Here is a 24,937-nt window from a genome sequence, read left to right as displayed (position 1 = left end):
AGGGTCATACAGACTCCAAACGGCAATTCTGTTTCTCTCTCTCCACAGATGCTGCCAGACCTGCTGAGTTTTCCCAGCATTTTCTGTTTTTATTTCAGACTTCCAGCATCTGCAATATTTTGCTTTTATAGTCATATTGCTGTTTGTGGGAGTTTGCTGTGTGCACATTTGCTGTCCTGTTTCCTCCAACAGTGAGTACACCTCAGAAGTACTTCATCAGCTGTAAAGCACCTTGGGATTTTCTAATGTTGTGATAGGTGCTATATGAATGCAAATCTTACTTTTTCTTTCATTCACGGTCTTGTCCATGCCTGGGTGGCCCTGTAGAGGGAGCACACGGTTCCCATTGGTATACTTGATTCCTTTGTTGACCAATGGGCACTGTAGGGTTTGGAGTCCTGTAGTCAGCAATAAGAACATTGTGATTTAGTTGAAATGTGAGTATTTGTGCTTGGTGGCCCTGGGACAATCTAGTACCATCCTTCTATACACCGCAGGCTGTACGGCTCGCAATGAATGTATGCATTGAATACTAACTATTATAATTGTATTGAAGCACTTCAGAGTGCAACATGATGTATGTTGATAACTCCAATACCATGCACTGTCTGACTGTCTGTAATGACCATATTGAAATTATTGTAATATTCATTGATTGTATTGAAGCACCTTGTGATCCATGTGTAAAAGTTGAATCTGATTGCACTTTTTGTGATGGTGATTTGGAAATGTTTTGTAATGGTCTTTCAGATATTTTATGAATAAGGTATATTTTTCAAAAAAAAAATCTAGTACCATCCTTATTGGTCTATCAAGATAAAAGCCAAGCGTACCGGTTAATGTGAAGTTTACTGCAGTTTCCGAAAACAACTTCTCCAGCGACCATTTCAACTCATGAATGGACTGCACCATTTTTTTCCTCAGTCTACTCAGAAGTTCGACTCGTCCATTTTTAATACATTACCAAAGGATTTTTTTTTCCACCTGAACTCACACTTGGAAGAATCTGGTCTGTACAGGAGAAGGATTAAAAGCTGTGTGTGTGTGTGAGAGAGAGAGAGAGAGAGAAAGAAAGGGAGGATTTTCTGTGGGGAGAAAAAAAAAAGCCAGCTCTCCATCTCGGGGTGTTGAAAAAAATGTAACATTTGTTTCCTGATACGCGGGATTCCGAAGATTTCTTTTCTTCCCTCTCCCCGTTAAAGTTTGCTAATCCTTTAATCATTGTGTGAGTGGGGAGAGCCCCTGGGGGTGCTGGGGCTTGACAACGAGGCCGCCGTTTAGCGGGAACGGGGGAGATCGCACCGAGCTCACCGCCAGCCGCCCATGTCTCCCGTCGACTGACCAGGGGGGACCTCCGCACTACCGCCAGCTTTTTGAATGAGTTCCTTTAGAAGATGCCAGTGTGGAAGAAGAATATGCCTTCATGTCTGCAAGCTGACCACGAAAGAGGTAAAAGGTGGGGGGGGAGGGCTGGTGAGGAAAGAAAAGCTTCTCCTTTACATCTCTTTCTCACACACACACACGCGCTAGTCAGTCAGCTGAAGGAGGCGAAAGCCAAGGCGCTGGCAATCCCTTATTGCAAGGATTCACACACTGTTACTCGTGCAGTTTTGCTGCTCGTTACTAGTTGTAGTGTGGCACTGGCTCGGCAATGTTGACCCTACTCGGGAGGTGTTCTTTTTTTTAAAAAAAAAAGTTGCCCCTAAACAACTTTAGTTTAGCAAACACCACATATAGCCCCAATTCTCCAAGGCCTGTGGAGTGTGAATTCTGTTGGCGTTTATGTTTGCTTGTGTGTTCTTGATTTTGAAACCATTGTCCATTGACGTGCCTTGCTGTGGAGTGAATTTCCAGATTCAAACAGTAGCCGGTGGGCACTGATTCCCTGCCAGGCTGAACAATTGAAGGCACGTTCCTTAATGGTTATGGGTGTTCTCTGCTTTGTGTGAAGCTGCAGTTTGGATACACCTGGTTACTTTGAAGATTAGAGGCAGCGATATTTTGTTGATGGAACATCTGCAGAACGGTCGGTACATGAAAATGTGATTTTGTTTGTATATGTCGCAAGTGTGTATATTTACATATGGCTTTGTCCAATCCCTGAGTTGACTATTTGTTTCCTATTGCAGTGTAGTGAAGTATAATTCAGTTCTATTTACTTGATCTATTTTAACTACTGCTGTAGTCAGTTACGAAACCTAGTGATGAATAATAGAATGGGAGCTACTACAGTACTGGGAATCCTTTAGCAGATGAAGGTTACTAACGACGTTCATGTTGCTACGAATGAACTGGAATTTCCTGTGGGGCGTAAATGGAAAGTTACATTGAACTTTCGCCCGTCCTTACGTTGATTTCTCTTTAGTTTGACTACGCCGGAGTAATAAACCAGCGTAATAATAGCTCAAAATCATTAATAGGAAATAAATTAAAAGGCATTTGCTGCAAACGGTGTTTTAAAAGCGAATACCATTTTCTTAATTAAATGAAATGCTTCAGTATTAAATTAAATACTTGGCTAATTAACAATCAAAACATCTGTTTCCATTAGTTTTAGAAGCACTTAAATCATCATCATTTCTGGAGATGGCACATCTTAAAAAAAGGAATCGTCTGGAACAGAAGATTTTTAAATACACATTTGTTTATACAGCACCTTTGTGTAATGAACCATCCTAAGGTGATTCGCAGGAGCATTATAAAGCAAAATTAACCGTGGAATGACATAAGGTGATGTTAGGGCAAATTGCCAAAACCTTGGTCAGTAGTAGGTTTTAAGGAACATCTTAAAGGAAGAAAGAGAGGTGTAGGGGTTTAGGGAGCAAATAAAATCAGGAATGCTCAAGAGGCCAGAAGTAGGGCATCCATCTGTTTTGGGAGATGATGGGATTGATGAGCACAGCTATTTTGGAGGGATGTGGGGAGGGAAGAGGTTGGAGATAGGGAGGAGTAGGACTATGGAGGGGTTTGAAAACAAGGATGAGAATTTTAAAATTAAGGTGTACTTGACTGGGAGCCAGTGTCAGTCAGCGAATGGAGGGTTAACAGGTGAACAGGACTTAGTGCAAGCAAAGAAAGAGACAACAGTGACCTCAAGTTTATAGTGGGTAGAATATGAGAAGAACTCATTGGAATAATGACTATAATAACTGTTCAGATGTAATTTCACAAACGCCAAACATATACTAAAGGCTCCAGTGGTTTTCATTTTGGAAATATTTTGGAGCTGTGTGTAAAGGCTAAATGCTAGGACCAAACAAACCATGAAAATGTTTTATTTGAATCTATACTTGGTTATGTTTTTTCAATGTCCCTGTAAATTTCTCCCTATTGCTATCAGTGAATGTTTTCCCATTTTTCCTGAAAACAAGTCATCCAGCAGGTCATTTTTTTGATGCTCTGGTTTTGTTATTGATTTTCATTTAGCTACCATCAGTGGTTTGCCACATTACATGGAAAATAAAATAATTTCTAACTCTATGTACTTTGGAAATTTGATGACTGATAATGAACTTTAAATAATCACATTCCCTGAATTGTATTTTTTAACACACTGTTGCAATCTTTGTAGAGACCGATAACTTGTAAAAAGAAATTCAAACTTCCAGTTAAAAGCTGAAAGGATGACATAACATGATTTCACATTTTAAGGCCTTTACTGTAACAGGAGACTAAAAGCACTATTGTCTAAAACACTTTTGGTAGACAACTTATACTTTAAACCACAAAACAGAACACTCCCCTTTTTGTTTTAATGCATCTGAAAACACACTTCACAAATATAATTTACACTCCTTTAAGTAGACATTCAATTCTCCTGGGAACAGTCCAAGGTGATTCTTAGCTGCTGAGGGTTTATTTCTGCTCATTTCCTTTCTCTGCCTGGAAATTTATAATCTCAGAACTGTCTTTCACAATGAGGTTTTTTCCCCAGAGATTATTCATCCAGTGCGAGCTAAGTGAATCTTCCAACCACATTTTAACTTCTCATGATTGTCTCATCAATCTGAGTGCATGCTGACACCTGCATTCCTGCATGGTGAACCACAGCACATGTTGCCTATGGCTGTTCTCCCTCTCCCAGATCCTGGGAGACTAACATTGCCTATGAGTTTTTAACGGATGATATTTTACACCCTTCCCCTCTCAAAGCCCATCTCCAAGGCAACATGCATCACATGGGCCTTGCATCCAGGTAGAATTGCTGATTGGCTATCCTTGGGGCCCCAACTCTCTTTTATCTTGGAAGTAAATGGACAGTGTAAAGCGCAACTGTTTATAACACAACATTCCCAACACTTTTCTGGGAGTTTGGAGACTCACAGTCGATCCACTATTAGTACACAGGCTGCTGCCATTGTCTCCAAGTGTAAACACTCTGCACCTCCTTTCCAGTAAAATAATCTCTAATGATCAAACCACCCAGTCTTGCTGTCAGGCAGACTTCAGAACAGTCATGTGACTCCCTACATTTTACCTTAAGTTTTGGGACTGTGTTTTTGATTTAACAATCTTGCCTCATAATTGTAACAACACAATGGAAAAATATGAAGGCTAATTTAGTTTTCTAACCTCCACACTCAGTTGTACCCTACTTTAAAATGCCAATTTGAATATATTATATATTTCTGCAGATCTTTTCAGCCAAGTATTGCCTTGGCAAATCACAAGTAATGCATATTAAATGCTAACAGTGTGTTTTTGATTAGAATGTGAAGCCACAGCTGTTAAGATTTCAGGATCATGTATCTGCATTCTTAACACGTTCAAAGATAACAAATGACAAAATGCAGCTGAATTTAGTAGCAAGGACTTTCATTTGTCTCTATTAAACTTTAAATACACTCACCATTTTTCCATTAAACCATTAGTCTATTAACTATGGATGTTAATAATTCACAACAAAATATGGTTTCAGATTTGCCTCTTTCTATTAGATTATAGCAAGAACTATACAGGAGTTGCATGTTTAAAATGATACAAGAAACTTTTTAAAGCCGGACACTTGGATGGTCATGAATGACTTTTTTAAACCATGCTAGAACAAACAACAAGAATATCAAATTGTTTTTGTTCTTTCAGAAGGCACCAAGCTCTTATTAATATTAAAAACCAGTTATTTTCCCTGACTTGGCTAATCTGCAATTTAAAAATAACCAAAATGATACTGTATGAAGAGCTCAAACATTTAACATTTTTAAAGTTGCCTGTATTATTCATGAGCTTGCATATCATCCAACAAGAGCTGTTTACTCTTAAAAATTCAGTTCATTACCATTTAAAGGGCTGTAGCATGAATTGTTTTTCAGTCCTGTCAATTTTGCTACAAGTGAACTGTTACTGGATAGGTTGGTTCTGACTTTTACAAAATGTATCTAAACTTGGCAGGAAAATCATTAGAAATGGATACACTCACTGCATTCTGACACATTTCTTCCTCCATTGGGATATTAATATGAAGATCATTATCAACATTTATTCTTAAGCAGCAAACAGTGTAAGGATCAGCAAGTGATCTTTCATATTTGTTGCCCAACATGTTCAGGAGGAGATGGGTAAGAATTATTTTTGGGTAGGGGTACCTAGCCTGATTTGGTTCAAATTAATCCTGTAGTCATTGATTATTAATCACAACTGTTCTAGGTAAGCTCAAAATCAAAGGACGGCTGTGTACCTAAAAATTTGCATAAAAGTTTACACATGCCCTGAAGCTGCATAAATGCAGGAAATTGTGTTTTGCCTTCATTTTGAGGTAGACAGGGCCATGCTGTTGAGCAGAGGACAGCCTGGACAAAGTTACTGAAGAACCAGTAACTCAATAAAAGATTCATGAAATTCAGGTGTATTGTAAGAACAGGCATTGATCGCTCTCATTTATGCCTGAATTTTCTCACGCTTTGGTGCTGGAAATCCACAATGTGCTGTGATGATGTTTTTGGGGCACAAATTGACAGGAAATTTTAGGCCATGCTGCTGGTAGAATAGTAACTTTGGTACATTGTTTACTACATTCAGTTATATCTGTTGTTTCAGCTATTAGTCAACAGCTTTCCTAAAAATCCCTGAAAATTAAGTCCGTCTTCAAACATGTTAGTCTATTTGGATTGAGCCAGCAAATTAGAGAAATTAAAAGGGGATGTTAGTCAAATTAAATAGAGAGAGAGAAATTCAATAGTTTAAAACATTAGTACTGATTCGGTATGTAATTTCAATGTATAATAAATAGACCAGGCGCATTCATTATTGCATAACAACAGAGCGTAAGTATTTGTAAAAGTAATGAGGATCTGGGTGATTTAGAAGTTTTATTGAGTGGCTGAGCCTTACAAACCGAGAAGGTTTCAAGTTCAATTCATGGTCTGTCCTGAGTTAGCTGAGCTTAGCCAGGGCAGCATAGTGCATATTGGCACATTAGTTTGGAGGAGGGGGAAAGGTCCATTCAAGTTCTTGCTTCTGATTGCTATCGCCAGTCCTTACTTGAAAGTATTATACAGGTATGTTACATTGGATATGAAGTGAAGACAGGATTTCGATTCGCTATGATAAATTGTTTAATTTCAGACCTCTCTTGAAGTTCCAATTGCTTTATTTGTGTGAGAATCTGTATTTCCATTAAATTCTTAATTTTCATACGTTTCCCCATTGAAACCTAATATAGTAATATTTGCTATTTACAGCTACTGGTAAATGTTTTCTCAGCAAGGACATCTAACCTCTCCTTGAAGTTTTTCAACCAGCTTCTACTTTGAAGAACATTTTTCACTTAGTATCCCATTCTAAATTGTCTAAATTTAAAAAAACGTACCTTAAGTTCTGAAATAATTTACGTTTTCAGTCTTCTCTGTTGGTCTGTGTTGATTTGTAATAATTACAATTGCCTTTAGATGAGAAAAAAGAATTACCTGAGTTTTGGTGCTGTGAGAATATGAATTTTGAACAGTAGCTTGATCAGCTCAAGTGTTTGTTTATAAGCTTGTCTATTATCTTGGATATCGGATAATATATAATATGTTGCTGAAAAAAGACACGTTGTTGAAGCTTTTCGTCTTGCATTTGTTCAGGACAATTCACAAGAATGCCAAATGTAAAGGGAATAACAACTTAGACTGCGTGAGAAAAGAGTGCTGATTGGTTTGCAAGTGGACTCTGGTAGAGGCGTTGCCATGGAGAATGCACCAGTTAACTGATGACCGGCAGTTAACTGCGAAGCTTTGTTTAAATTCAAACCAGGTCAGTTGACTGATTAGTCAAGATATTGCCCTGGAGAATGAACCAGAGAATGGCTGTCACCTATTTTTAGTTGAAAAAGGCACTATGTGTGTACCCGTTCTTTTTGTCTGCAAAGGACAGGGATCTGTGTATTTATATGTGTAGCTTCTAGCATTCGTAGGGTGAGCCACACTGCGAGCCCAACTGATAATCTTAAATCAGTTGTCAGTGCAATTCTTATGACTCTTGTGAAGCCTCCTGATGCGTGCAAGACAGAACTTCAACAGCGTGCCTTTTTCTCAGCAATACTCAAGTTTTGTGCTACTAGATGACTGTATAATATGTTGGTGAACTTTGTCAGAAAGATTGCAATCTTCCAGTTGTCAAGTTGGGGAAATTTGGAGAGGAGGGAAATAATGGAGAGACTTTTGACGAGTAGATAGAGGCCCAGACAGAACAGCTCATGTGAATGCAATTGTATTTGAGGATGATTCTGCCTATAATATCCAGTAATCAGTGTGATAATGTCATACTCTTCAATCTTCTAATTTCTGTTTTGGAGCGATTGAGGAGGGAGAGGAGAATCTAACTAGTGTAATTGTATTCAGAAGTGTGCTACAATTAACGGGACATACAAATCGATGAAAAGACCTGGGGTTAATTAAAAAGCTCCTTAGAATGGCGAATTGAAATGTAAAGGAGTGGCAGCATTAAACTTCGAGATGGAATGTCTGATCTGTTTGGGGAGAAGCCCATATGTTAATGTTCAACTGCAAAATAATTCTTAAGCCTTAAAAATAGTTCAGAAGAGATTTTTTAACTGTTAACCAAAATGAAGAGGCGATTTACTAAAAGGGAAATTATTCTTGATCTAATCAGCAACAAAGTCATCATAAGCACAGGTGCTAATCACAGTTATTGTCTCAGCAATTCATTTTCTGAAAGTAAGCTTTAAGTATTCAATTTAAAAGTTTTTTTGGGAAAATAACAAACCAATCCTCAGCTTCCCCTGGGCTGTGAGAGGCATACCCTTCTGTCCGTCAACTTCTGTCTATACACAGATTGAAGCCTGGGAAATAATACAAGCTGCACATCTTCTTCTGAATAGGTAGAAATAGTGGAACGCTCTCCAATTGTCGAAATAAAAATACTTGGGTGAAACGCAAGCTGGGACCATGAAGTATAGAAGACTCAAGACAGTTCACTTTGTAAATGTACTTTTTGTGAAAGATGTCTTTTTTTAAAGACGCTATGGGGTGAAATTGGGTTTCACCAGTGGTACAAATCATGCTCCTAAGGAATTGGCTCTTCCAGTGGAAAAGAATGGCGATGGCAGTCCCGGAAATCACTGATCCAATGTTTTAGTTCCATAAAATCAAAAGTAAAAGTATCGCTGTCTTGTAGGTTTAATGTTGCTCCTTGAAACCTGCCTATTTGATCAAGCTTTTGGTCACTTTTTCTAATATTTCTATGTGGTTCAGCGTCAAATTTTGTCCGATAATGTCCTTGTGAAATGCCTTAAATGCATGATGTTGTTTGCTATGATATTTTACGTGAGAGGTTCAGTGGCAGAGAACTAAACATGATTGTGTAAAATTGATAACTATTTTATGTCTACCAAATCGGCTCACCAGGATTTATAGTGAGTATAATAAACATTTCCACAGGACACAGTTGGTAGTCATTAAATGTGGCATGGGGATGGTAGAGATCTCACAGTACTTTAGAAAATATAAAATATTTTATAGCCACTTGGTTCATAAATCTTTATCTAAATATTCCTGTGGCCTGCCTTTTATTTCTATTGACAATATTAAGCACAATCTGGGCTTGAGTTTGAGAAACATTGATCTCTGTTGCATCATGCAAGTGCTCTTCAGCTAGCTTTATTGCCTTCAATAATTTCATTTCCTATGCTTGAAACGCTTGTGTCTTCTCTTAAAAAACTGACTATTCTAGCTGCACTCTGATACTATCTCATATGCTTTAAAGATCATTTTGACATTTTATTTTATATGAAGCAAAATAGCTTTGATTTTGATTGTAGAATGTGTTGGTAAGGGACAGACTTTTTTTTACAGTATCATGAGCAACTCCTGAAATAGATCACAACCAGGATAGCTCATGGCAATGGTCTTGTAATATATGATCAATATATGGTAATAGAATTGCCATTTTTAAAAATATATATCCTATGTTAGAGCCAGCAAAAGGCAAGTCGATTAAGCTTTTGATGGCCAATGTAAAAGTACATTGGAAAATATGCATTTCAAAATGAATGTAGTGAAAGCATTTTATTGTATTGTTCTAATCAGTATATGGACTCTAATTGTCCATTATTTTTAAATTGGTATGAAATCATGCCGAGAAAGGTCAATCTTGAAAAAATCTTTGCCAGGATGATCTGGAACCATGTCTAAATGGGAAATAAATACCTGAGGCGATGCCTCTGTCTCACTTTCCTCCTTTTAAGGCACTCCTTAAAACCTATCTCTTTGACTAAGCTTTTGGTTATTTGGCCTCAATCTCTGTGTGTGGCTAGGTGTCATAGTTTTGTTTTATAATGCTTTGGAAGTGCCTTGGGACATTACAGTAAAGGTGAAATATAAATATAAGTTGTGATAAACATGGTTAAATTTGTTAACAGCTTTTTTAAAATCCATGGACTTTCTAAATTAAATTTCTTAAACCTGTCATAAACAAATGTGAAACGTGCTACTGCAAGGAGTATTTGAAGTGAACAGTATATATGCATTTAAGGGGAAGCTAGGTAAACATGTGAGAGAGAAAGGAATATGGAGAATCAACACAAGTATGGACCAGTTGGGCTGAATGCCTGTTTCTCTGCTGTGCATTCTGTCATGTAATGGCCATTTAATTTTGATAATTTCATGGAAGTTTAAAATATTGTCTGTCTGCCTCTCTCTCTCTCTCTACCAAGATTCAAGGATTTACTCATTTGTTCATTGTCATTGTCGTGCTTTTTGTCTGGCTTTCTTCAAGCCTTCCTCAATCCATGTCTCAATGCTATCCACCCATCTGATTTTGCTTCTTCTGTTTTTACACTCAGTTTCCCCTTCAATCATTGCCAGTACAAGGCTGTCAGGCCCTCATTTCCAATGTGTGCATGCAGCTTGCTTTCTCTCTCAAACTGTGCTTAGCAACCTTTCGATTCCTGAACTTCTATCCTTTATCTAACTCACTCTAACTAACTGCAGACAAAAAAATAAAGAAATTTGTTATGCTTATCTACTACACTTGCATAACCAACTCTCTGCATGCGATAGAAGGGAGAAGATCTTCCCTTGCATTTTCCATCTAATAAAGGTATGGAGTATGATGGGGAAGATGAAGAAATATATAGATTGATGCACATTATTCTTTCTTTACCAAATATCTCTGTAATAGTACTTGATGTTATCAAAATGGTTTGCTTAAATAAGTATTTTGAAATATGACACTTTCCAAAATTGAATTGTGGTGAAATCCTTCTTTACTTGACTACTGTTGAGTGTGGTTAAGCAAATGCTTTACTTGAATGACGTGATGAGATGTCCTTTCAAGCCAGAAAAAAATTACATCAATATCTTGCGTGAACATGGATGGGAAGCATCAAGGAAATGGACAATGGTGTTCCTTGTGGTACGAGTCATAAAAATTTACGGCATTGAAGGAGGACATTTTGGCCCATGTCCATGCTGGCCAAAAAGGAGCTTTCCAGCCTGATTCCATTTGGAGCTCTTGTTCTGTAGTCTTGTATGTTATCTCACTTCAAGTACATATTTGAATATCTTTTGAATGCAATGAGGGTTTCTGCTTCTTATCACCCTTTCAGGCAGTTATTTCTAGATGTCCTCCATCCTCGATTCTCCCCTAATCATTATACCATTTACATAAAATCTGTGACCCCAGTTATATATCTCTACCAAGGAAACCAGGTCCTTCCTATGTACCCTTTCTAGGCCCCACATAATTTTCTACACCTCAATTAAATCTCCCCTCAGCTAGCACTGTTCCAAAGGGAACTACACCCCATCCCAGCCTATCCAATCTTTCCTCATTGCCAGGATTGGAGAATTTTAGCAATGTCCCTGGTAAATCTCCTCTAGTGCGATCACAATCCTTCAAGTAATGTGATAACCATAACACATTAACTCGTGCGGTCTGCACCTATTTTTCTACTGTCAACTGCATGGCAAATTTTTGTATCATCTGCCAACTTCTTAATCACGCCCCTACATTTAAGTCTAAATCACTGATCTATACCACGAAAAGCAAGGAACCTAATAGTGAGTCCTTTGGAAATCACAGAAAACAAGCTTCCAGGTGCAAAAGCACATACTGACCATTACCTTTTGATTCCTGCCACTGAATCAATTTTGAATCCAACTTGCCACTTCCCCTGGATCTCATGGGCTTGTACTTTTCTGACCAGTCTACCATGTAGGCTCTTCTCAGAAGCCTTGCAAATATCCATGTGGACTACATCAAATTCACTACCTTCATCAGATTTACTTGTTACCCCCTCCAAAAATTCAATCAAGTTAGTCAGACCAGTGGGAGACAGGAAGTTGACTGAACCTGGAGTTGGGGGTAAGGGGGAGGTGGTGGGGGGGGGTGGGGGGGGGTGGGGGGGTGCGACTGCTTGTAATTGAGCAACTTGTGTTTGCTAAGAAATGGTATTTTTCATTCAATCACAGTCTTTGTATCATGTTGATGGCTAAGTTAATTCATGCAATAACATGATATAGGAGCACTCGGGATCAAAGCTTGTTTTTGATGACTTGTTTTACATAGCCTACCAGCTATGCAATAAAAGAAAGTACATGATGATAATTAACCTTCTTTCCCTACCTAATTCAATCTGACCCACAGGCAGCCACATTCTGTGAATCATCCATTGATGATTGCAAAAAAAAGCACTGCACTGATTTGCAGTCAACAGGCAGAACTGGAAAATGCAATTAGACAGTGATGCTCTACAAGAGATTAGAAAGGATATTTCTGCCATATTGCCCAGGGTTTGCACAGTTCATTTAAATGGATGAATATAACGATGCCCTTCTATAACATCTTGTGTTATAGATGTTGATTTGTAATCCGAGAAAACTGTGTACACTTGAACTGTGTTCAAGGAAAATAACCCCAATCCTTATTAAAATTTCTAAAATACTACCTGTAATTTGTCAATGGTAATCCCACTTCCCCTCTCTCCCCTCAAGCACCATTACCTTTGCTGAGTCATTGTAACTGCTTGGAGGGCCAGTTTTCTTGTGATCTCATTGCCAACTTTGATCAGTGGATCAATAAATTTCCTTCACTGCTCAATCTCCTGCTGAACCTATCCCTCCCACTACTTCTTTTATGGTTACACAGGATGACCCACAGTTAGTATCCCCTGCTGCTACTCTTCTTAGGCAGTCCCTGGGGATTGAGGATGACTTGCTTCCATACTGGTTCAGTGGGTTCTGAGATGGCTGATATGTTCAAAGCCCAATCTGTAGACTCTGCCACATGTGGGACTAGTGGTGCTTGAGGGTTCAGGTAGATGAGTTGTTTGGCGGTTTGTGCACTCTGATGCCTAGACTTTGTCAGGAACATACAGAGGGAAAGTCAATCTGTGTTTGTAGCCTTCCCGAATGAACCTTCTCCATTTTGGTCATTCACAAGCCAAGGTCTCCCAGGAGTCATTGGGGATGTTAGACCTCTTCAGGCATGCTTTGAGGATATCCCCAAAGAGTTTCTGCTGTTCTCCTGGGAGTCTCCCACAGTGACTGGGTTCTGAATAGAGTAGTTGATTCAGGAACCTGGTGTCAGGCATATAAATGACATGCTCCACCCAGCAGAGCCGGCTTTGAGTGATTAGCATCATGAGGCCAGGCATGTTGGCTTGGGAGGAGATCCTGCTGCTATCCACGAGGCCTCGATCAAGGTGATGACCGTGGAAGCCATCTAACTTTTGTTTAAGAATAAATATCCAGGTCTTTCACACATTTTATTCTACCCTTTTACTCTGTGATGGGTACATTTGCAAGTGAAACAGAATAACCTATTGCTGTGTTCCTTGACTGCTTTTTGTGTCCATCTGCTGCTTTGTTTTGTTTGCTACATTCAGATGTCACTGTGTGTATTAGCGGAGAGCAGAAACTCTGACCTCCTCTCTGCATCCCCCCCAGTCCAGAAATGCTATGTATTAGAATCCCATACTGATGTCCTGTTTGAGCTCATTGCAGCATATATTAAGAATCAAACCGGGGACCTTCCGGAATTTAAATGGCTGAGTTTCACACTTGAATAAATGAAAGAAATCGCACATACAGTGATATCATTCCTTTCAGAACTTCAATGCCTCAAAAGCACTTCCGAAGTATGGTATTTACTGCCAACATTAACAGGATTGTTGGGGGGACTTGATGTAGGCAACAATTCCCACTTATGGCAAACAGTATTCCAGACCTTATAAACTTTGTATTGTAAAATTTTGTAATTATTGACCAGCTCTGCTCTCCATATTACAAAGAACATGCAGGAACTAGCAAAGATGCAAAAAGATTTACAAAAATGATACCAGAACTGAGAGGGTAAAACTATCATAAAAGCCCACAGGTTGAGGCTCTTTTCTCCAGAAAAGCCAAGACTAAGGGGTGACCTGATAAAGGTCTTTAAAAATTGTGAAGGAGTTTGATAGGTTAGACATGGAGAAGATGTTTCCACTTCTGCATGAGTCCAAAAGTAGGGGTCATAAATACAAAATAGTCACTGTAAAATCCCATATGGAATTGGATAAATGTCTTTATCCAGAAAGTGGATTCAACGTAGAACTTATTACTGCAGAGTAAAGGGTTAACATCAAAAGCATACATGGTGCTGATGTAATAATGATGTCAGATCACATGACTGAGAAGTAAAAGAGCTGGAAGGAGAAGCTCTAACCTTTGTTGGAAGTCTAAATGTGTAAATACTTGCTGTTTTAAAAAAAAATCATTACTTTATTTAAGAAACTACAGACTCTAGCAACATACATTGGAAGAATAGACAATCTCCAAAACCCCTATATAGCCCCCCCACAACAGAATGAAATATGGTGGCAGCGAGTAAAAGACCCATCAGACCTTAAGAAGAAAAGTGATCTTCAAAGGAAGGACAAAAGAAAATATGTAAGATTCACCAAGACATCAGAAAATTGTGGGAGCAGCAGACAAGCTGAGACACAGACCCAGAGACTGGACAGCAGTGAGCAAACCCCAAAGCAGCACAGAAGCAGGAACAATTCCAGAGCTCTGCAGAAGCGTGCAGTCCACATTACCACTCCCAGAACCATTTCAGAGTGCAGAAGGCTTACAACAGCCCCAGAATTGGGACAACTGGAGAAAAAGATTCACAAGGCACAGACTACTTCAGGATTACTCAAAAAGACCAGGTCAGTACACTAGTTTATGCAGTAGGATCTATGGCAGAGGATGTGATAGTCAGGCAGGGGTTTGAAGAGACTTCAACTTCTTATAAAGAAGTCCTGCAAGCTTTCGACTCTTATTTCTGTGTCTATCGTAATTTAATCATAGGGCTAAATTTAATAAAGGAAAGCAAAGACCAGTTGAAAGCATGAATTCATTCATCGATGAATGCTATAGGCTGGCAGGGGCTGTGGTTACGGAATGTTAAAAGATGAGCCGATTCATGACAATTGTAGTTAGGGTCCTTGGCAAAGCATCATCAGATCTCTTTCAGACAGAGGATTTAACACTAGTAAAAGCAGTGCATATTGTGACGCAAACGGAACTCGGGAAATAGAATAAGGTGTTTGTTTGCTGAGAAGGGGAGGTCCTGTGGAGAAGATAGTGAGACCATTGGGTTTGTAGGCCATAAAAGAGAAATCCAGAATGGGGATAAGCACATCAACTGCCATTTTCTTAGGATTGCCAAGAACAAATCACACAAGCGAGAATAATGTCCAGCAGGCGGAGCAGAGTGCCACAACTGTTGAAAAACAGGTCATTTCAAAACCGTAGCTTAAAAACACTGACAACCTGTAAAAAGGGAGAAAATTTTAAAACAGAATCACATACAAGAAGTGGAAGAACCACAAGCAAAGGAAGTGACCTTCCCGGAGATGGTAAATTATACTGAAAACAGAAGTATTGGAATATTAAACTTTAATCGGTTGCAACCATTTCCCCCGCCCGGACAAAGAATCAAGATTGTTGACCACATTTATAACGCCATTCAGTTGTTATTGTTGCAATAGATTGCCGTTGGGATAGTGTCTGCTCCAGAGAACAGTATCTCGTACTCCATGGAAGGAGGAACATGCCATAATGACGACATAACCTGTACATCGCTCCATGAGAGAAGAGCATGGTCACAGAGCCAGAGCAGCCCTAAGAGTCTTGCAGGATGCAGGTATAACAGTGAATGAAAAATGAGAGGCAATGGCATAGTGGTATTGTCGCTGGGCTAGTAATCCAGAGGCCCTGGGTAATGCTCTGGGGACCTACATGGCAGATAGTGGAATTTAAATTTAATAAAAATCTGTAATTAAAAGTCTAACGATGACCATGGAACCATTGTCGATTGTTGTAAAAACCCATCTGGTTCACTAATGCCCTTTAGGGAAGGAAATCTGTTGGCCTTACCTGGTCTGGCCCACATGTGACTCCATAGCAATATGGCTGACTCTTAATGCCCTCTGAAATGGCCTAGCAAGTCACTCAGTTGTGACAAACCGCTACAAAGTCTCAAAAAAGGAATGAAACCGGACAGACCACCCAGCATCGTCCCTAGAATCAACAACGGCAATCTCCGCCCTTTCGACCCTGCAAAGTCCTCCTTGTTAACATCTGGGGGTTCGTGCCAAAATTGGGAGAGTTGTTTCAGACTAGTCAAACAACAGCCTGACATAGTCACCCTCATGGAATCATATCTTACAGATAATGTCCCAGACACCACCACCACCATCCCTGGGTATGTCCTGTCCCACTGGCAGCACAGTGGTGTACAGTCAGGAGGGATTTGCCTTGGGAGTCCTCAACATCGACTCCAGAACCCATGAAGTCTCTTGGCATCGGGTCAAACATGGGCAAGGAAACCTCCTGCTGATTACCACATATTGCCCTCCCTCAGCTAATGAATCAGTGCTCCTCCATGTTGAACATCACTTGGAGGAAGCACAGAAGGTGGCAAGGATGCAGAATGCACTCTGGGTGGAGAACGTCAATGTCCATCACCAAGACTGGCTCGGTAGCACCACTACTGACCGAGTTGGCCGAGTCCTGAATAAAATAGCTGCTAGACTGGGTCTGCGGCAGGTGGTGAAGGAACCAACAAGAGGGGAAAACATACTTGACCTCATCCTCACCAACCTGCCTGCTGCAGATGCATCTGTCCATGACGGTATGGATAGGAGTGACCACCGCACAGTCACTGTGGAGACGAAGTCCTGCCTTCGTATTGAAGATACCCTCATGTTGTGTGGCACTACCACTGTGCTAATTGGGACAGATTTCAAACAGATCTAGCAACTCAATACTGGGCATCCATGAGGTGCTGTGGGCCATCAGAAGCAGCAGCAGAATTTTACTCTAACTCAATCTGTAACCTTATGGCCCGGCATATCCCCCACTCTACCATTACCATCAAGCCATGGGATGAAACTCTGGTTCAATGAAGAGTGCAGGAGGGCATGCCAGGAGCAGCACCAGACATACCTAAAAATGAGGTGTCAACCTGGTGAAACTATAACACAGGACTACTTGTGTGCCAAACAGCATAAGCAGCAAGTGCTAGACAGGGCTAAGTAATTGCACAACCAATGGAACAGATCTAAACTCTGCAGTCCTGCCACATCCAGTCATGAGTGATGGTGGACAACTAAACAAATCATTGGAGGAGGAGGCTCCACAAATATCCCCATCCTCCATGATGGAGGATCCCAGCACATCAGTGCAAAAGATGAGGCTGAAGCATTCACAACAATCTTTAGCCAGAAGTGCAGAGTAGATGATCCATCTCGGCCTCCTCTGGAGGTCCGCAGCATCTCAGATGCCTACCTTCAGCCAATTCGATTCACTCCACGTGATATCAAGAAACGGCTGAAGGCACTGGATACTGCAAAAGCTTTGGGTGCTGACAATATTTCGGCAATAATATTGAAGACTTGTACTCTAGAACTTGCTGTGCCCCTAGCTAAGCTGTTCCAGTACAGTTACAACACTGGCATCTACTCGGCTATGTGGAAAATTGCCCAGTTATATCCTGTACGCAAAAAGCTGGCCAAATCCAACCCGGCCAACTACCGCCATATCAGTCTACTCTCGATCATCAGTAAACTAATGGAGGGGGTCACCGACAGCGCTATCAAGCGGCACATGCTAAGCAATAACCTCGGTGACGCTCAGTTTGGGTTCCGCCAGGGCCACTCGGCTCCTGACCTCGTTACAGCCTTAGTTCAAACATGGACAAAAGAGCTGAACTCCTGAAGTGAAGTGACTGTCCTTGACATCAAGGCCCCATTTGACAGTGTGTGGCATCAAGGAGCCCTAGCAAAACTGGAGTCAATGGGAATCAGGGGGAGAACTCTCCACTGGTTGGAGTCATACCTAGCACAAAGGAAGTTGGTTGTGGTTGTTGGAGGTCAGTCATCTCCGCTCCAGGATATCACCGCAGGAGTTCCTCAGGGTAGTGTCCTCGGCCCAACCATCTTCATTAATCAATGACCTTCCTTCCATCATCAAGGTCAGAAGTGGGGATGTTCACTGTTGATTGCACGATGTTCAGCACCATTTGCGACTCCTCAGGTACTGAAGTAGTGCATGTTCAAATGCAGCAAGACCTGGACAATATCCAGGCTTGGGCTGACAAGTGGCAAGTAACATTTGTGCCACACAAGTGTCAGGCAATGACCATCTCCAAGAAGAGAGAATCCAACCATCACCCATTGATGTTCAATGGCATTACCATCACTGAATCCCCCACTCTCATCATCCTGGGGGTTACCATTGACCAGAAACTGAACTGGACTAGCTATAAAAATACTGTGCCTATAAGAGCAGATCAGAGGTTAGGAATTGTGCGATGCATAACCCATCTCCTGACCCCAAAGCCTGTCCACCATCTGCAAGGCAGAAGTCAGGAGTTTGATGGAATAGTCCCCACTTGCCTGGATGAGTGCAGCTCCCACAACACTCAAGAAGCTTGACACCATCCAGGACAAAGCAGCCCGCTTGATTGGCATCACATCCACAAACATTCGCTCCCTCTACCACCGATGCACAGTAGCAGCAATGTGTACCATCTACAAGATGCACTGCAGGAATTCACAGACCCTTGACCACTACCATCTGGAGGGACAAGGGCAGCAGATAGATGGGAATACCACCTGAAGCTCCACTCCAAGTCACTCATCCTCACTTGGAAATATATCACCGTTCCTTTACTGTCACTGGGTCAAAATCTGGAACTCCTTTCCTAACAGCACTGTGGGTTCACCTACACCACATAGACTGCAGCGGTTGAAGAAGGCAGCTCACCAACACCTTCTCAAGGGCGACTAGGGATGGGCAATAAATGCTGGCCCAGCCAGCGAAGCCAACATCCCATGAATGAATAAGAGAAAACGTAGACTGAAGTTTCTGTGTCATAATGTACAAGCCACTAGAATCACAGTTGATTCACAAAAATTGAAAGTACCCAATGAATTTCCGCAACCCAGATATATAACAAAGCTTCAAAAATTCCCCTGGATGATTAAGCAAGTAGGCAAGTTCCTACCAAATTTGAGTTCAACGAGCCCTAGAGACAGCTGTTGAGACAAGGTCAACAGTGGTGCTAGAATGTGGACCAGCAAAATGTTTTTGAAAGGATTAAACAACCTTTACACTCTTTTTAAATCTTTGGCACATCACGACCCAGAATTACTGACCATACTAGCAGCAGATGCATCGTCTGCAAGCACTTTTATTTCAAGTGCAGAGAGACGGCAAGTGTAGACCAGTCTACTATGCCTCTAGGTTTCCAAGAGAAACGGAACAACAATACAGCACAATAGATAAAAAAGCATTGGCAGTAACATGGGCATGTGAAAAATTTTCAGACTATGTTATAGGATTGCATTTCAAAATCAAAGCCACGAGTCATCCTTCTGAATATGACAGAAACTGCGAAGATGCTGCCCAAAATCCAGCAGTTCAGGCTAAGATTGATGAGATATAACTCCATCGCACAGTACATGCAAGGGAAGCATCAAACAACATCGGACACACTGTCACAATTGCAATCAAAAGGAACCAAACAAGAGGACTTACACTTCTTCATGGAGGTTGAAGCATATTCTTAATCAATCAGCATTTACCAGCTGCTGCGGAAAAAGTTGCAGGAAATAAAACCAAGTCCAGCAACAAGATTAAGAATGTGTCTAAATCCAAGAATATTGTCTGGAAGGATGACCAGACTTTATCCCCACTAATCCAATACTCTGGCAGTACTTTGAACAGCACAAGCACCTCTCGGTCATTGATGACTTACTGGTCTTGAGTAGTCATACTGAGAACACGTCAGCTTGATATTCTTCAAGACTTCGCCAAGGTCATCTAGGAATAGCAAAATGTTGAGTAAGAGCACTGCAATCAGTCTGGTGTCCAGGCATTACTCGCATTATAGAAGAAATGGTTTCTCACTGTCTGTCTGTCTTGTGGTGTAAACAGCCAGGAACAAAAACTCACCTAATTTCAATCAGGCCTAGAACTTTAATCACAGGCAGAGAGCACGTGAGTTACCAGTGCTGCAGCCCAGGGAAAAGAGACAATCATTGGATTGTGGAAGGCACAATCATTGGAAAAACTCCACAACCAAAATCATATAGGATCAAGACAGAACAGTGTTTCATAAGGAGAAACTAGAGCACCTTAATTTCATTAGAGAGAAAGCCAATAGAAATTTGGACTTGCTGCTCAGATCCTGGTGGAGAAGAAGAAGGACTTGCAACAAGCTGTACAGCTACCCAGGAGAAGGACACTCACAACGATAGAAGGGAGAGTACGGAATATTCTCGACCTCCAAAAGGAGATCAGAACGAGATCGGGGAGATTGGTCAAGGCACTTCAGAGACTAACACTGTGCAGTCTGAGACTTTTGAATGGGGAAGATGTAGGAGGATGTAAATATGATAGGGATAAAGACTTCGGGGGTTAACATCAGAAGCGTACATGAAGCTGATGTAGAAATGTTAGATCACATGACTGAGAAGAGAGACCTGGAAGGAGGCGAAGCTTCAACCTTGTGCAGAGGTCCGAATGTGTAAATAAAGATAATGGTTTTAAAAAAACTACAGACTCGAGCAGCGCACAGACAGCGTTCACCTTCATTACCCCTCTGAAATTGACCCAAAACTTTAGGATGAAGTGCGCGCTCAGGTTAGCATGGAAATCCCCAAAATTGCAGCCTTTCACTCAGTGCTGTGCCGCAGCTGCGCCATGAACCCTCTCCCCCTGGGCTGGCATTCATAAAATTGCAAAGAATGTCAACTTTCTCATGCCCACATTACTGAAACCAGGTGTAACTGGGTTCTTTATGGCAATGCGATTGATAACAATTGATGAACAACAGAACTATACCTGAAAACTTAATTTTATAATTGTGGAGTGTTATTAAACAATTGTTTAGATTTTTCTGAGCTAAGATTTTTTTTAATATTTGAATATCTTGGCTCCTATCTTTTTGTCAAGTGTGTATGTGAAAATCCTTTAATGTGGTTGGCTGTTTGGACAGCCTGAGGGCCCCCCTGCTGCTCCACTGTGTGAATGCCCAGTAAAGAACGCTGCAATCAGTTACAGAACAACATGTGAAAACCTCACTAGAGAGATCACTAACTTTGTCGGCGACTGTAAAATCCCAAGCTTTTATGTTTAAATTCCTTTATAGTCTTATTGCGCCTTATCTCTAAATCTTCTTTTAGCTGTACAATTCCTTCTTTATCCTGGAGAATTTGCTGTTCCTTTTGACTCTGGTCTTCCTCTATTTGCCTCATCATTGGGCATTCCAGACTTCAGCCTTCTGCCTCTGCTCCCGTAACCTCTGCCTTTTCTGGCTCCAGGCCACTCAACTTCACACTCGCCTCTTTTCTAATATCTCCTCCTTTGGCTAGGTGCCATTTTTTGTCTGAATTCACCTCTATAAAGTGCCTTGGGGAAATTCTTCTACATTAAAGATACTGCATAAATGTAAGTTGTTTGATTAGGGTTGAGTTTCCTTGTGTCTTCCGCCAGAATTTAGGCGGAAACCCCATTTGTGTGTGTGTGTCAGTGGCCTCACCAATGAAATTAAAATGGTATTATGGTGATGGAGCAGGAGAGGCTCAAAATAAATTCAGCCTTGTATTATTTTGTAAAACAATACTGGCATGCTCCTGTATGAAATGCCCAGAAGCAACAGAATCTAGCGGAATGTATTAACATGTAACTTCCGATGACATCTCATTCAACTTTGATGCGGATACAATCCATGGATGTAGTTGTATCTGTGCTTGCAGCACTCCGTCTCAATCTCATTCGTGAATAATGCACTGCTCACAGGCTCTCGGCTCTTGTCATTTTCAGAAAAACATTTGAAAACTGCTCGTTATTTTTCCAGCTCCAATCATTTAAAACTTGTCAGTGATATGGCAGCACACCAAAGTTTTTGGTTTTACTTTGTTGTATAAAATTTCTTATTGTTTTAAGTTGCCCCTTTTTATACACAGCCACACTAGTATTGTTGTTTGTGTAAAACCACCTTTTGCAGAAGGTCTCTGCACCATCGCACCAATACTCCATTTTTATACAGCCCTTTTGGTTTGGGGTGGTGCTCAAGAGGCAGTCACAGCAGCACCAAAACTGCAGCTTGAGCAGCAGCGGTAAATGATCCTTTCGCCACCGACTACTGTGAAGACTAGCTGATTAAAGCAGGTTTTATTAGTTTTATTGCATGATAGTTCTGAACAGTAGATTTGCTTTTGTGCACCGAATTATTGACTCAGACAATGAAAGTAAATAAATGGAGTCCTTGAGCTTAATGGGATTGATATAGTTGGCTCCACTAAAGTAATTACATGATAAATCTAGTAGAGATTGAATATCTAAAAGAATTTTCTATTTAAACTCACTCACTCCTGATAATTGGGTACTTTTTGGTTCTTTACTTAAGTTATGCAGCCCATTTCCATGATGCCTGCTCAGCTGCCATTATTTGTTAATTGCCTTGGTTCTAAATTGAAACAATACTGTAATAAATTTATTTACAAGTTACAGTTTTTTTCAAATATAACATTTATCATTCCACCATTATCAAATTCCACTTCATGACCTATTTTGGTGGCTCGAAATTAGGCTTACCTACAAGGCTTCTTAAAATCTACCTCTTTGACCAAGCTTTTGAGCACCATTTCCTGATGTCTCCTTTCGACTTGGTGTCAATTTTTGATTACTCTCCTGGGAACATCTTGGAATATTTTATATTAAAGACACTATATAAATGCAAGCTCTTTATCCAATTCTTTCCCTCGGCCCCATCCCATAACAAACTGTTTCCCCTTATGCCCTGTTTACTTGTGTTTAAAAGTTGAAGTAGGAAAGTCTAAAGATGAAACGTGGACGGCCAGATGGAGAAACTGATGAAAGTAACTTAAAACTGAAAAAGAATAGAAAATTCTGGAAATGCATTCGGCAGTGCTGCCTTTTAAGTTGACTGGCTTCACGGAATTTAATGGGTTTATTCATGACACCTACCTACTGCTTCCTTAACCTCTGGCTTGCCTAGCTCCTGGCCCCTCAACTTCATACTTATTGACCCTTCAGAAGGCACAGGTGAGAACCGGTTCCAGTGGAGTTCCAGTACAATGCTGGGTCTCCTTTTTAACACATGCATGAATGAGCCTTAACTGTTGGTGTCAGTAGGCTCTTTGTAATATGCTGTATGGTCAGTTAAGACTGAAGGCACCTAGGACCTCTGTCTTCCCTAACTTTGCAATCGCGTTAACTGGTTTTGAAAACTGCTTTCTGCCTGCATCATTCTGGGCATTAAACAAGTTAAACATATTTTGGTTGTTCTTGCTCTTTAATCTGGGCTATGTGTGTGTATGTGACAAAAGAAAATTATGAAGCATGGAGTTAAAGAAATGAACAGGGTGTGATTGCGATATCTTGCTGGCAGATTGCTGCCAAATGCCAGACATTTGGAAGGTGTGTTCTTGAATTAGTGCCTGCAGAGGGAAGGAGAATTGATTTTCTGAGATTTACTTCAAAATTGGTGGAGACAAGTGGGTGTGGTATAGTGACGGATGTGCTGTCTCAAATATGTTTGGTACTTAAAAGCGCAAGTTGTTAGTTTATATTCCTTTAACATGTCTCAAGGTGCTTCACAGGAGTGTTATGAAGCAAAATTGGACAATGAGCCGCATTATATACGTGAATGGGACAGCGCAAGTAAGGGGACAGACAGCAGAGCTTTGGATGACCTTGAGTTTCCGGAGGGTAAAATGTGGAAGATCAGCCAGGAGTGCTTTGGGGTAGCCAAGAGGTAGAGGTAACAAAGGTATGAATAAGGGTTTCGGCAGCAGATGACCTGAAATATGTACTTGAGACCCAGTTACCCCTCTGTAAAGGTAGAGCTTGTTAAATGGCTCAAGCAAGTGTAAGACGCTCAGGTCACTGTTAAATGTATATTTCCTTAACAGCAGTCAAGGGAGAAACAAAACGTTTCTGATACATTATTGAAGTACTACGACAAGCCTCAAAGGGTTAAATGGAATCTTTTGTCTGTTCTTTTATTAATTCATGTAGACATTGTTTGAGTTAATATTCACCCGATTAGAGGATAATAAACAATCCAAATCTAACCTTGTAATGTTGGTAGCTGATTGCACCATTTATCATCTTCAAAAGCTTTCTGAATAACAACCAAGATTTGAATTTATTTTTTGGGGAGGAGTTTTATAAATCTTCAGTTTTGTGAGCCCCAAATAGATAAGAGAAATTCTATTCCAAGAATATTCAATTGTGAATTGCCTTTATATTTTAGTTCACAGAAATTCCACTGTTTCCAGCCTCTTTGATGTAGGATGAGAGACTTGATCAAGGCCTTCACAGGTCTGGATAAGTCACCAGTGATTATTTTCTTCACCCCGTTAATTGTGGCATCTTGCAGATTAGATTATGGTTACTAGAGAAATGTCATTATTTTTAATTATTTCACTAACCCATATTTTAAATCCGCTAAAACTAAATACTGATTCAATTAATTTTTCATAATGTACTGTTTGGAAGGAAGTTGAATTCTTCTCCCTGCACACTTCTTCCTGCTTCAGAAGTGACTGTCAGTAGTGGCTTAGAATTTGCTTTGCTTAATTTTAAAAAAATTGATGGAGCATTATTCATTTAATGGTACAAATGAATGAGGTGCGCATGTCATGGTTTTTAACTGTTAGCGATTTGGTTGGAATGAACATATGTAAAATATGGTCACTTGTCATCTGTTATTACCTGATTGTCCTGATTTGCTTTTAACTGATTTCACAAATGCCCTGCACCATTTAAACAGTAATATGATCAAATAAATATCTCAATAATTGAGGTTGACCATATAGATTGCAAATAGAAATACACATTGTCTGAAATGAGATCTTTATAACATTTTCACTTTGTCACACTTTCAACTGAATTTTTAACTTGTAGCTGAAGAAAATAGATTGAAACTAATTGAA

General features: G+C 40.3%; 1 protein-coding gene across 1 annotated transcript in view; it reads left to right on the top strand.

Annotated features, from left to right (window-relative positions):
* Nucleotides 1-1,255: 1,255 nt before the first annotated feature.
* Nucleotides 1,256-24,937, top strand: part of grip1 (glutamate receptor interacting protein 1) — a 379,336-nt gene continuing 355,654 nt past the window's right edge. Inside the window, exon 1 of the mRNA XM_078567971.1 lies at nucleotides 1,256-1,449. Within this exon, the coding sequence (XP_078424097.1) occupies nucleotides 1,395-1,449 (55 nt within the window). The 5' untranslated portion in view covers nucleotides 1,256-1,394. The remainder of the gene's footprint in view (nucleotides 1,450-24,937) is intronic.

The sequence above is a fragment of the Cetorhinus maximus genome, chromosome 22, assembly GCF_964194155.1.
Source record: "Cetorhinus maximus chromosome 22, sCetMax3.hap1.1, whole genome shotgun sequence".
Lineage (NCBI taxonomy): Eukaryota > Metazoa > Chordata > Chondrichthyes > Lamniformes > Cetorhinidae > Cetorhinus > Cetorhinus maximus.
Note: the sequence above shows the minus strand (reverse complement) of the source record. Positions and strands in the feature narration are given on the sequence as shown.